Source organism: Monodelphis domestica, chromosome 5 (assembly GCF_027887165.1).
Source record: "Monodelphis domestica isolate mMonDom1 chromosome 5, mMonDom1.pri, whole genome shotgun sequence".
NCBI classification, from domain to species: Eukaryota; Metazoa; Chordata; class Mammalia; order Didelphimorphia; family Didelphidae; genus Monodelphis; species Monodelphis domestica.
In genome coordinates, this window is record NC_077231.1 from 134,730,585 (window position 1) to 134,745,508 (window position 14,924).

The 14,924-nt window shown below is 32.4% G+C and overlaps 1 protein-coding gene across 14 annotated transcripts in view; it reads right to left on the reverse strand.

The window, feature by feature from the left end:
- The window catches only part of SOX5 (SRY-box transcription factor 5), a 1,300,541-nt gene that overhangs the window by 334,294 nt on the left and 951,323 nt on the right, over window positions 1–14,924 (reverse strand). For all 14 annotated transcript variants that reach the window (XM_056800784.1, XM_007503523.3, XM_056800783.1 and 11 more), the window contains one exon: window positions 8,258–8,468. In XM_056800784.1, the coding sequence (XP_056656762.1) occupies window positions 8,258–8,468 (211 nt within the window). The remainder of the gene's footprint in view (window positions 1–8,257; window positions 8,469–14,924) is intronic.

The window sequence follows — 14,924 nt, forward strand, 5'->3', positions numbered from 1 at the left end:
TTAATAATACTAAAATATACAAGTCAGATCTTCATTTTGGCTACTAGCCTTGCCCTAGCCTCACTGATACTTCAGTCCCCCACTATAATTTTCCATCCACATTAAGGGCAGTTAAGAAAGGCAACCTGGGAGCCCTTCATGCCTCAGAAATCTGGGCGCAGGTGGCAAAGAAAACTTTGAAGTGAGCTCTTCACTAACTCTAGTGCTGGTCGTGCCTTTTTCACAAAAATCTCCCATTAAAATAAAAAAAAAGACCAAGTACCCACTAGAACAAAACCAAGCAGGCCTATTTAATTAGAACAAACTCTTGATATCCACTTCTTTATGTTAAAACACAGAGGCAAACAGGCCTGGGAGGTCTGATTGATTTTAATATGCACGGTCATGACAAGTGCCTTGAGGGTAACAGAGTGAAACATACACACATAAAAAAAATCCTCCAGCTAGCCTGACAAATCAGTTTGGGGTAATTGTTGTGTATGTTGACCAAGATTAGAGTGTTACTATTCAGCAAGGGCCTGAACCTTTAATATGAAGGACAAGAGGCCTCAGAAACAGGTGGCTTGCTCTTGTATCTTGAATAAATGACATCCCCCAAAGCTGTGGCTCATAAGCAGACAAAAAGAGCTGGCACATTCCTCTCATGTGTATTTTTAAATTAACAGTTTCAGTCAAAGCCTCTTCTAAAAGTGGTCCATGCATTAAAAATAACATTTTGCAAGTGACAGCTTTTGCCAAGGACACAAAAAGCAATGCCACCCCATTAGTATGAAATGTTTGGGAGAATGTCAGAAAAATTTGGGTAAAGAGAATTTTGGAGAGATTTGTAGAGTTGTGTCAGTAGATAAACCTATGTTTTGGTCAATGGCAAAACAAAACAAGGAAATGACAAGCAAAAAAAAAAAAGAGATTTAGCCTTCAAAGAAGGATAAAGGTGAAGAATTAAATCCTAAGGATGGTTGAAACCTTATTATAACTAGGGCTTTTCTCTCTAACATAAAGAAAAACTATATCCTTTTTCTACCAGAAAACACTAGTTCCATAACAAATTATAATCTTCTTTGACCAGAGTGCTTCCTTGTACAAGTAAAGTGCTATATCAGCAGCTCAGACATTTTATCAAAGAAAAAACCCTAAAGCTATGTCTGAACCTTTGCAGATCTAAGTCAGAAAGAGTAGGATGAGAAGCTGAGTAAATTCTTCAAAGTAGCCATTGAAATCAACCTTATCAGGATAAACTGTTAGAATCATTCTTCACTTAAAAATGGAGGTGACAAATGAACAGGTTTTACATTCTTTAAAAAAAAGTAAGAATTGTCAGGGCTTCAACCTCAGTTCCCCTTATCAACCATGAAAACAGTCAGTTTTTTTTTTAACAATTCAGATTCTAATTAAGAATTTCTCATTTTCCCAAAATTATTCACTTCTTTTTTCTTCATAATTTTTGTGATTATATGTTATGTTGGTCTCTTAAAAAGATGAATTTATCTAGCTTTCTAAACAAAGAGGAAATTTGAGAGTTATCTCTCAAACAAGTATGATACAAGTTATGTGACAACAATGCACTAAAGGCATCTTTCTATAGCAGCAAAGTGCAAGCAACAGTAAAACCCTCATTTGAAAAATACCCTTGTTTGTCCTTCACTAGAACATAATTTACAAATCTTTTTGACATGTACTTTGCAAAAAGGCCAATGAATAAATTAAAAAAAGAAATCCTAAGCATTTAGAAAACCTTTAGGATTTCCTTTGGGATTCATTTATTTTATATATTTTGTGCTTTCATCAGAAGTGGTTTTAAAACAACAATCCAATTGAAAGGATACATCAGTAGTATGCTTTGAATCTTTGAAGCTGGAGAAGATAGTTCTGCTTTCGGTGTCAAGAAATAGTACTTAAAATTTGATAAAATTGGGAGAAAATTCTGAATTATTTTTTCCTCTCAGCTTATTACTCCATATAGTTTTTTTTATTTTCTACCTGAAACAGCATTCATTTAAATTATAGTGAAACAGGTGTTATGATTTATAATGTAAACTTAAACCCAAAACAAATCACCTGAAGAGGATGTTCACAAGGCCAAATATCATGCAACAGAGAACTGACTTCCTAAAAAATATACATAACAATGTGGCACACAACAAAAGATGAAAATATAATAGTATTTTGCCTATTTCAGGATATGTAAAATTATTCTTAAAAGTCAGCATAAGCTATATACCCTGCAGGTCTTATGCTTTTATATGCCTTTCATGTTACAAAAAGGAAAAGGACTGAAAAGATGATGATATTTGAGAAAAATATTCAAGTAAGACAGTATACCAAGTCAAGGTAACTACAGGGAATAAAATGTAATAATTTCCAATGGGAGGAGAAACCATTTTAAAAGTTTGATAGATGTAAACTTTATTGCATTTCAAAGAACTGTGCATAGGTTTAAAATTGTTTTGTTAACAAGTGGCTATTATATACAGTAAAGCTATTTAATATTTTGAAATGAAAAAAGATGGAAATGAAAAATACTACTAGTTAGTCATAAATAGTGCCAAAAGGTTAAGTGCCTTCTCTGATCTTTGCTACCATGAATTTGTGTTGAATTTCATGGCATCAAGGACATTTCCATTTTTCTTTAACCAATAATAACAGATAGTTTCTACCATTTTGAATGAGAGCATAAAACAGAACAAAATCATCATATTTCATTCCGCTAACTGCAGAAAGTATCCGGTGGTCAGTTGATGATGCTAAGGATGAAAGCTTAAAGCTTCATTTCCACTTTCCAATGCCACTCCATGTTTTTTATTTTATTATACCAGAAATAAAAGGAAGGTTGCTCTTGTTCTGAAAGATGAGCTAGAAATATTGTTCTATTTCACTCAAAATAATACTGTATGCCTTCAGTAATGAATTTAAGTATTTGGACTCTTTATCATAATATATCTATATCTATATCTATATCTATATATATACACACACACATATATACTCAAGTATATAAGTATTATACAAAAATGTTTTGGTACAATTTAAGGAGAGAAAAAAGTCTCAAAATAAGTGATCACAAAAATTTTAGTCGTCAGGAAGAAAACATTAAAAAGGAAACTCATCTTTCATGCACAAAGAATTAAATGATTCAATTAAACTAGTGCTAATATCTAAGAAAGGAAAGATATATGAAAGACTGAAACTGGAAAGAAACAAGTTTGCATGGGATGAAACTACAGAAAGGACAACCAAAGTCATACACTATTATTAAAAACCTTATGATGAAAATCCTGAAACTCTTACCTCAAGTTACTAATTATATCTTGTATTCACAAAGAAGTACAAGTTCATTATAAAATTAATTAAAATGTGACAATTTCATGGAAATATATTTCAAAAGAAAATTCTATTCCCTAGTCTCAAACCTTTGATAAATATATTTCTCTAACAATTTTCAATTTTCTGATTCATTCAATTTTGTAATGCTTTATAACATATAATCTATATTTAATCTTTCTACATATGTTATATACATGAAGACATTATTTCTCTTAATGTAGCCTAAGATCACATGGTTTCTTGCATTCTATACAATATTGTTGACTCACAACATATTTCCATTCCACTACAAACCCCTAACTTTTTTCCAAATGAATTGTCATATAGCCATGCCTCCTCCATCATATAAATCCATGCATGTTATGTATATGTGCACATCCAATAAAATTACTTTATTTTACTAATACTGTATTCTCATTATATGTCATTGTGTTTGATTGAATCCATTGCTCTTTCTTGAAAAGATTTGGAATTTCAATTGTCATCACATGATGAACTACTAAAATGGTATCAGCTGTGAACATAGTAAGTATAAAGATCTATTATTTTATCTTGTACAAAGGGCCCAGCAAAAACTTCTAGGAAACTCCTTTGGAGAACTCTCAGCCACTCAACAACTTCAGAATCCTCTTCAATATAGTCATTTGGATCAAATCTTTTTCATTTTTTTCACAAGAATAGCAAAGAAAGACTTTGTTAATATTTCTCATTTCTAGGTAGAGTATATTTACACAGTTTCCATGATCTACCAGTCAAGTAACCTTGAAAATTAGGACACTATCCTCCATCCTTCAGTACTTCTTCCTTCCCCATTGCCTTTGAAAATTTACTGTTAATGGTTCGGTAATCATGTTCTTCACAGTGGTTCAGTACCCTTGGATGTGGTACATTTGTGCCAGCTAGTGAACCCACCCTTGAACTCCCTGAAGCCATATCTCTTGCTACCTGCTTGAAAATTTTAATAAATATCTTATTAGCCACCTTTCTGGTCCAAAGACCACTCTTCTTGGAAGAGCATAACCAGGGAAAATAAAAGTTGAGTGCACCTGCCTTCTCTCTATTGCCAGTTATTCCTGACACTTTGACTTCAAATAACTTCTTTAAAATGCCTCTTTCCCCCAGAATAACCCTTTTTGCCATAATTTTCTTCCTTTACTAGATTTAGCTCTTTATGAAATTTAGCAATCTAGATTCCATTGTTATAATTTGAGCCATATTTTTATATCTATTCTCTGTTACCTATTATTGCTTTCAATTTCTGCACTTGCCTTTTAAAATCTTTAATTGGTGATGTCACTGTGCTAGTTGATTGTTTCATTATTGCTTTTGTTTCACTGTTTTATTTATTTCTTTTAAATTTTTTCTTATCTTCCATCTTTGAACCAATACTGTGTATTCATTCCAAGGCAGAAGAGCAGTAAAGGCTAGGCAATGGGGGTTAAATGACTTGCCCAGGGTCACATAGCCAGGAAGTGTTTGAAATGACATTTGAACCCAGAAACTCCCATCTTTAGGCCTGGCTCTCAATCCACCAAGCTGCCTAGCTGGACTCCTGACGACTAAAATTTTTTTTTCTATTTGTGTAGAGAGCTATTGGGAAATAACTGTGCTGTAAAAATACAACAATAAATATAGCTATAATATTTTAAAAGGAAAAAAAGAAAAAAAAGGCTAAATTGGAGCCTTATTTCCCTGCATTGTCATACCATGACTTTTAGACAACTTTCCCTTTCCATCATGATCAAGATTGTTACTTTTTTCCTTGACTCCTTTTCATGAATTTTTATTTGTGAGAGTTTCCCAAACCTTCTGGACTGACTTCTCTCATAGGATCTTTCAGTGTGGGATTGTCCCTATTCTTTCTCTAAATCACTGAAATTAACACTATAAAAATCTAGAACACATGTCAAAACTATTTCTTCTATTCTAACTCATATTCTAATGCGGAAAAAGATACTACTTGCACTCAATATTGGTGATTATAACTTCTCTATGCTTTAGTCTCCATTAATATTAATCACCCAGTGGTCAACCTGCTGGTGATGAAGTGGCATAGTCACTTCACACATTATATTGTTCCTAACTTTCTCTCAATGAAAAATTAACCTGCTGCTATCATATCAACTTGATATCTTGGTTAAGAATATACATGACAGCATGGTGACAATAGACCTGAACCCCTCAGTATTTTCATCTGGCACTACTATGAATATCCAAGTTATTGGTAATGGTAAAAGTAAGTTTTTTAGCTCCAAACATTCCTTTATTCATTTCATGGAGATATTTTCTATATTTAGGGTCATCTTAGTCATAGAAGACTTGTCCAGGGTCACTCAACCATTAAGCACCTGAGGTTAGTTTTATATATGTTTAGTTATACAGCATCATCACTATAATTATAATCATTTAGAGAACGATAGACCAATTAAAAAAAGAAGAAAAATCTTGTAAGAAGTAATGAAACAAAAATCCAGGTTCATCTCTAGAAAAGATCTATTATAAGATGCTACTAAACACACTAAATAATAATACAGAAAACATAAGGATTCTTTTAGAACCACTGTTAGTTTAAATAATAACAAAAAGATGTGTCGTTGGCCTCTTTTACTAACCTGGAACAGTGTCAGAAATTTGACTGTGTATATAATGTGGCTGCTGCTTAATAGTTAAGAATATAAACAAAATCAAATGTTAATCTCAACAAATTCTTAAAGAATATATGCATGCAGTGACTGTTTCCCATTATTGACCCACTAGCTATTATCTTTTGAATGGGCCAAAGAAATCAAACCATTTTACTATCCCATCAGAACAGATTCCTTAAAATAATGATTGAAGAAGCAGTAATCTATACACCAAGTAATCTAGTGATACCATTGTATGTTTAAGGAGGTCAAAGACACAGGAAAAGGTACCATGTAGTAGAAAAATTATAATAATTTCTCGTTGTTCCAAAGTATATGGAAATATGGAAGTAATTATCTGAACAGATTATGGTAATGGATTTAATAAAATATTATTACATAATGAAAAGTGGTAAAAAATGAAGACTTCCTAGGAATTTTGAAAGACCTATAAGAAATACAGTTAAAAAGCAAAAGGAAGAGAGCATTTAAAATAATCACAATTATATAAGTGAAAATAACCCACGAAGTATTCAAAACTCAAATTGATGTATTCGCCAATCTTGACTTTAGAGATGTAACAATGAAGACTTCTTGGCAGAGATATGGGACTTTAGGTTAAGCGTGAGATATATATTTTCAGAGAAGACCAATGTATTCATTTGTTTTGCCTAATTCAACCTCCTCAACATAAGACATCATTCTCTGGTGGGAAGAGGTAGGGATTAAGAAATTATTAAAATAGAAGAAAATCCAGAGTGATTTTAAAAATATGCAATGACTCTAAACTTTTAATGACTTCATAAAACAAAGGTTCATCTTTTTTAAGGCTGACATTTTATTCCAATAATTCTATTATTGTATTATTCTCTAAATAATACAATATCACAAACTTCTAAGAATTGGAGATACTAATCACCCAGAAGAAAATTAAGTGGTACCTGATCATGGTAAATAGAATAATAAGAACCAGGCTAAAAAGGGATCACAAAGGAAAGTGACTCCTTAAAAAATTAGGTGAGCCATTCATTTAGTGATATAGAAAGAGTGCTTCACAAATACTCTTGCAATGATAAAAGATGTAAAGTAAGATACCTAATTTTTAGGCAGACCCCTTTGGGGATAAGAAAAAGTGTTGCAAAGGATGAAATTATGTTTTGGTGTTATAATATATATTTTTGGAGAGAGTAGCCACATCAATAAAATCATGGAACCATTTAAGTAGCAATATGAGATGCTCTGGAGTCTCATAAGGCTTTATAGATGATTTGGGTTTATGGAGTTGGTGGTTATGACTATGAGGGAAAGAGGGGGCCAAGGACAGGATAAGAAACAAGATCTTGAAAATATCATTTGAAAAGGAGGGAATAAGGAATAAAGATTATATGCGACACTGTAAAGTAACTGAAATTACTACAGTGTCTGAATGGATTTGAAACTGAAATGGATTTCAGTGGGCTTTTAATTAGTGATCTTACAATGAACTGATTGATTAGAAGAAAGATTTCTAAGCATATGAGAAAGAGGTGAGAGGTACATGTGGAAGTCAACAAAGAGCTAGTCTTAGAGCTAGTGATGATGTTGATTCAAGTCCTGCCTCTGTAAGATAATGACATTGAGAACCAGGGCAAGTTATTTAACCTGTCAAGGCATTAGAGAACTCTCTAAGATTATAAGCTGTGGAGAAGCTACCAATCTGCATTGGTAGAAGCAATTTCTTCACTTACTGAGTTTCTCATTTGAGTGAAATCCTAGATCCAGTCCTCATCTCTATAAGAAATAAGTATACCTAGTTGGGGAATAGTGTACAAGGCTGTACAAAATTTTGTCAGATTCTAAAAGGATGTGCTAAATTCAGTCTAATTACACACTGTGTCATTTCTAAATAAACCAAAATAAAACAAACACATAAAGGGAAATTAACAAGAGTACTAGACAGATTTGGCAGAAATAACTTCAATTCTTGGCTCTATATAGAGTTTTATTTTTGTTCTTTGAAGTCAATTTCTTTGCACCTCAGTTTCCCCAGTAAAAAGATGAAGATAATTCTATTTTAAATGACAAGGAAGTTGTAAAGATAACTCTATTTAAAGGTGAAAGGACTATTTGTACTAATGAGAAAAAGTAAACATTGTTGAATATAGCTGAAAAATTATTATAAATGCTAGTATTATATTCATAATGTTAGGCTTTCATTACTCAAATTCAAAATACTAAAGGGGTGAGGGGAGATAGAAGGCAAAAACTATCATGCAGAGTTTATAAAAATCCCCAAGAAGTAAAAACTATGCTTATTTCCCAGTCTTTACCTTCTGGTTCATTTTTGATGAGCTCTTCCATTTTTCTTTGTTTCAAGGTATCTACAACATCAGCTAAGCTGCCTTTGCGCCTTTCTGGGGTCCCCAGGGCTGTACTGGACAATGACTCTCCGCTCTGACGCCCACCTTCTTCTGCCTTCAGGGGTGAGGTAGATGAGTTATGCGGGGCAAATGAAGATATCACTTTATTGCCATCAACTTCCTAAAAGAGATCAAAAGTTTAAGCCATTATTTCAAAGTCAGCAAAATCATTTGCATCAGTTCATTGCATTCTTTGTTATTCTATTGCAACCTTAAAAAGAATCTGAAATGAAATGTATTACTTCCAGTATACAAGAAAATAATACAAAGTTACTTTGTAAAAGAATTCACCAAGTTCATAGGCTAAGCAAAATAGCCAAAGATTAGATTAGTTATGAAAACAATAAAACGTTTTTTCACTCTAATTGAGCACAAACATTATACTTTTATAATACTGCTATGATGAAAAAACCCTCAATATATTTAAAAGATGAACAAACAAGCTTTAGGAACCTTTTCCTCCTGAAATAGGTAAATGAAGACTAGCAGCTTTTTTTCTTGTTTCTCTGTTTTGACAACCAACTTGTTTATAATGCTGGGTTTGAGTCAGGAAGATCTGAGATCAAGTTCAGCTACAGACATTTCCTGGCTCTGTGAAACTGGGCAAGTTACTTAATCTCTGCCTAAGTTTTCTGTCGATAATAACAGAATTTACCTCACGGGGTTGTTGAGATGATCAAATAAGATAATATTTACAAAGTGATAAATAAAGGGCCTTTAATAAATGCTTGCTCTTTTCTTCCTTTCCCTTAATACAGTGCCTGGCAAATATTAGGCACTTAATAAAAGCTTGTTGATAGACTAAACACAATTAAGCAACAATTTAATGGCCATCTCTTCAGCAAGAAACTGTGTTAAGGGTTGGAGATGAAAAAAAAGAAATGTGATCCTTTCTGCTAAGGATCTAACAAATACCACACAAACACAAATAAACATGACACAACTATTATTATCTGGTGTCATGTTTATTTGTGTTTGTGTGGTTCCTTCACAATTACACTATGAAGTAGGTAGTACAATTATTATTTCACCCATTGTACAAATGAAGAGTCAGATACTCAAATTGCTCATGTGACTTTTTCATTATTAAATAGCTTTGGTTAGAGCCCAAATTTGAACCCCAAATTCCTGACTCCAAGTCTAGGGTTCTTTCTATTACATTATGCTGAATTGTGACAAAGAAGAAATTAAAATGGCTTTACATTTTTAAAGAGGACACATGGAAGACTTTATTAATGTAGTAGCATCTTTTGTGGTTCAATTATTTTAAGTCATATCCAACTCTTAATTGCCACATTTTGGAGTTTTCTTGGCAAGAATCTTATAAGGGTTTGCCATTTCCTTCTCCAGCTCATTTTACAGATGAAGAAACTGAGACATATAAGATAAGTGACTTGCCCAGGGTAACACAGCTGTAACCAGATAAATTCAGAAAGATGGGTCTTCCTGACTCTAGACCCAGCACTCTATCCACTAGGCAATCTACTTGTATTTGACATGTACCTTAAAGGAAAAGTGGAGGGAAAATGGATATCTGCTGCACATGGATGGCAAAAAACATGGAGGGGGTAGAATTAAGAATGAAACCATGAATCATTAGGTAGTCCAAAACAGTAAAGAATTGGACCTATGATTTCATTGCTAAAGGAAACTCTAATTTCTAGACAGATGCCTGGGCAACTAAGCATTTTAATGATCTATCAATTTCAAAGTCAATATGTATTAGAGGGGTGACTCAATCTAGTCATGCTCTGAAAATAGCTCTCAAGATACTGTTATGATGCTTTTTAGTAGTCCAAGATGGCTCCAGAAAATCAAGGGTATGAAGGAGAATGGAATGAAATAAAGTTGGGAAAGAAGAATGGGTCCTGATTTTGGAGAACCAAATACTACAATGGAATTCATTCATTCATTCATTCAATTAATTAATTATTTTTATCTTGAGGTCAATAAGGAACTACTGGAGTGTGAGCAAGAAAATGACATGACTAGACTTGACTCTTAGAAAAAATATTTTGGTAAGTGACAAACTATATTAGTAAAAGAAATATCATTTTGTATTACCGTAAAATTGAATTTCAAATGTTCTCTTTGTTATTGGTCTATTGATGGACTATATATCCATTCCCTTAGGAGCAACCTACCTGGGTAGGAAAATGTTTAGCAACAATTTGGCTACATGGTGATGTGTATGCATGTGTGTTTGTGTTTATGTGTGTATATGTGTGTGTTTCAGGCAAAGAAACTCTTAAAAATCATTTAAAAAGCTAAAGCAATGTTTTGACATATACTAAAAGAGAAAGTACACATTTGCAAAACCATGACTCTTACTTGAGAGGCTGTGTGTTTTGAATAAATGAGCTTTGCGACTGTCTCTGACAATTCCTACCTGTGTGATCTTAGTCAATCACTAAACATCTTAGCCTCAATTTCCTCATATATAAAATAAGATATTTATGGCACCAATTTTACAGATGAAATAATGTCTATGAAGCACTTTGCAAACTCTCTATAAATGTTATTTATTGTTGTTAATTCATAAGAAAACTGTAAGGATCCAATGAGATAATGCATAGATAAAATGATTTGCGATTTTTCAATTCCTGACAAATGTCAGCTACTACAATTGAAATATTATCTTTAGCCTATTGCTTCTAATTTAGACTGGGTCTTTAAGGGCTGTCTTTAACTTTTATATAAGCAGCAATCAGAAAGGTTATCATTACACCATGGCTTATGCAAAATCCCACCTACTCCTACCTTTATCCCTTTACATGTGTATGCATACTATCTTACTAGATCACTATTAAAATTATAGATATTTTCAAGTGAAGAAGCCTTAGATTTTATCAGTTTAGTCATCTAAATTTCCAGAAAAGGAAACCAAGACAAAAAGTAGTGTATAGACCTATCCAGAAACATAGTAACTGCTATTTAGTAGCAGAGGAATGACTAAAATCATGTATACATGCTGAGTGTCTCAGCACAGAACTCTTTCTAAATATCATGATTGTATACCAGATCAAAGTTGATGTTATTTTTTGTTTTGTCCTTATACCCTTATTTATATAACTGGTTTTTTTCTCTTTTTCAATTAGGTATCAATACACTTTTATTGAAGAAAAACACAAGAAAAGAATACACTCATCATTGCTTCTACAGATTTTCTTATCAAGCCTTTAGGAAGCTGTAAATATTTTTAATACTTAACACTAAATAAATTATTGTATAGTGATTTTCAATAATAGTTATGCTGTGAAAATAAGAAACAAGACCTTATTTTATAATAAAATAGGTTATTATTGCTCAATCTTTTTTACATTAAACTTCTTAAAAGCTAATCTTCATTCTTTAGTGAACCATTCATCTAATATGCATTGTTTGACTCAATCCCTAACATAAAAAGTTTACACAAAGACTAAATATCTGTGTTAATTAATTTGATTGTCATCAAATTGGTATGTTGTATTTCTGTTTAAACTTCTCTTTTTAAGCTTTATTAAAGAGTTAATATTCCTATTTTCTTATTAGTACAGCAAAGCTATGTCTTGTTGAAACAGTAAGGGTAATAATTCACACTTATATATGCTTTCTGTGTTCCTGTGTGTGTGTGTGTGTGTGTGTGTGTGTGTGTGTTTTAATAACGCTATGATGTAAGAGTCCTGAATAAGGGCCAAACCTATGAAATAAATAGGCTATTACATTAAAACAGGAATGACATCTTTGTTTATGGGCATTAGTCATGATCATCACACATCATACACAAATATACTATTGGGTATATATTAAGTTACAACTTTAGTCTTAATTTGGAATGGGGTCATTAAATATTTTCAAGATGCCTTATATCTTTGGGTTAAAATGAATGCTTTAATCTGTCATCCAAAAATTGATATAATTTCTTATAGGAAAATGCCATATTTTATATAGTATTGTTTTCATAGGTACTATATTAGGGCTTATTTAAGTCATATGTCCTCCTTTCCAAGAGGGCTGCTAGTCAATCTCATAGTTGTGTCACTTCAAATGTATGAAGTACTGAGAAAAAAAGAGGTGTGTGAACATTAGTGTTTTTACTCTCATTAAAGTATGCTTTAGTGTCTGGAGAATTGCTCAGACATGTTAATTTAGAAGTTTAGGGCATGAATAAACTATGGCACCTTTGTTCTTTAATTTTTCTATGAAACATTTTATGAGCTAATGACCCCCAAGTTTAAAAAGGAACTCCTTTACATACTTTCTTATAAACTCTTACTGTGTACACCTATGTAGATTAATTGATTCTCATTGTTTTTGTTTAATATCCAAAAACTAAGCTTTATACACTAAAACCAAAATTTCTCATCTCCAAAATCGTGACTTCATAGAGAAATATGTACCTGGGTTCTATTAGCCCCATAGCTGCTGGGATCAAAGATAACAGAATATTCTTCTTGTTAATGGAACTTGAGTAGTTTTAAGAATAATTAGCATTCTAGTCTTTTGTCCTTGATACCATTTAACCAATTACAATGTTCAGAGATACTAAGCATTAATCTGGAAGCTCTGGTAACACAATATCTCTTGTATACTTTCTTTCACCAATCACTGCTTTAGAATTTCTACGAAGTAAGGAAAAACTTGCTGACACATGACAATGGTGAGGACTTTTCTGCACAAAATAAGAAAGCTAGGAAGTCACAGAGCATACAGTCCAGGAGATCTGTAGCACCCTCATTATTTCTAAACCAATATCACCTTTCATGATGGACATCCTCTTCCAGTAGAACCTGGACATGGACTCTTTCATCTTGCCCCTGCATTCGGATAGGTTACTTTTCATATTGTCTTGCCTGGAGCAAGCCTTCCACAGAACTTTCTTGTCACTTTCAGCTGCCTTCTCCCTATTCTAATTGCCCTTTATATATTGTCTTCCCTAATGGAAAGTAAGCAACTTGAATGCAAGGACTGTTTTTCTTGATTGTATTCCTAATGCTTAGGACAATACCTAGCACATAGTAAATGCCTAATTTATGATTTTTCATTAATTCATTCATGCCCGTTTTAAGGGTTGTATTGGCAACATAGAATATCTTTCAAGAATTCTCATTTAGATTCATAAATTTTGTTCATTGTTTCTCTCTCCTTTATCCTAGCACAATGATGCTTATTTTCCAAAATATTCATTTTAAGAGGCATTTGTTGCTTCCTACAAACATAGGAATTAAAGAAGACTTTGTAAAAAAAAAACTTCATCAGTTATTTTCATTCTAAGGAAAACTCCTATGAACATAGAGAAATGGAACTAACTTGTGTACTGGACAGGGGGCAGATAGGTTAGGCAGTGGATAGAGCACTGTACTTAGAATCGTGAGTTCAAATCTAGTCTCAAACATATACTATCTGTGTAAACCTAGGCAAGTCACATAACCCTGTTTGCCTCAGATTCTCATCTGAAAAATGATCTGGAAAAGGAAACAAATAAAAACTCTAGTATCTTTCCCCCAAAAAATATCAAAGTGAGGTCAATAAGAGCTAGGTATAACTGAAATGACTCAACAACAAAACACATTAGATGGACATATTATACCCCATAATTAGATTGAACTAGATTGAATTTTGATATATATATATATTCAAATGACAATTTATATTTAAGTTCCTAAATATTAAAGAAGTCAATAAAAAATTTTTTTAAGGCACAGCTAGGCAGTTCAATCAACAGAGAGCAAGGTCTGGAGTTGGGAGGTCTTGGGTTCAAATTTGACCTCAAATACTTCCTAGTTATGTCACTCCAGGTAAATAATTTAACCCCAATTGCTTAGCCCTTACCACTCTTCTATCTTGGAACTGATACCCTGTATCAATTTTAAGATACAAGGTAAAGGTTTAAACAGTAAAAAGCATTTATTAAACACCTCCCATAATGTGTCAAGTACTGTTTAAAATGCTAAAAGTTTGAAGACCAAAATGAATAGTCTCTACTCTTAAAAGATTTACATTCTATATTATGTGCCAGTCAATTCATCTTAAATGTCCCAAAGTAGACATAAAACAATATGTGATCTATAATCTAAAAAGTAAATCATCATGTCAAAGAATACAGAAACCTTTAAGCTAGTTTCATTTATAAACTTCAATGAAACAAGCCTCTAAGTACATTTACATGAAAGATTTCCTCATCATGTTATCATTCTATGAAACAAATAGGAATAGTTAAATACTATCCCTGTTTAACTAAAGATGTTTTTTTATTTTATTTCAAACTAGTTCACATAGTATGATGAAATTCTTTTATAAATAAAAGTTCAATAGGTGTATTTTTCCTATAAGATAAACAAGGATTTCAGAGAAATCCATTCTTTGAATTCTCTCCAAGATGCTTCCTACAGGAAAATGTCACTCAAATTTTATGCTATGAAGAAAAGCATAAAAGAAAAAAATGCCATTTTATTCTATTTTAAATAATTACTTGCTCCTTACAAAAAGCAGAAAATATACCAAGGAATTTGAATTCTACACAAGTATCCCAAATTTGGTAACCACAACAGCAGAAAACTAAATGCCACAGCTATTTTATTTAATAATATTCTCTATT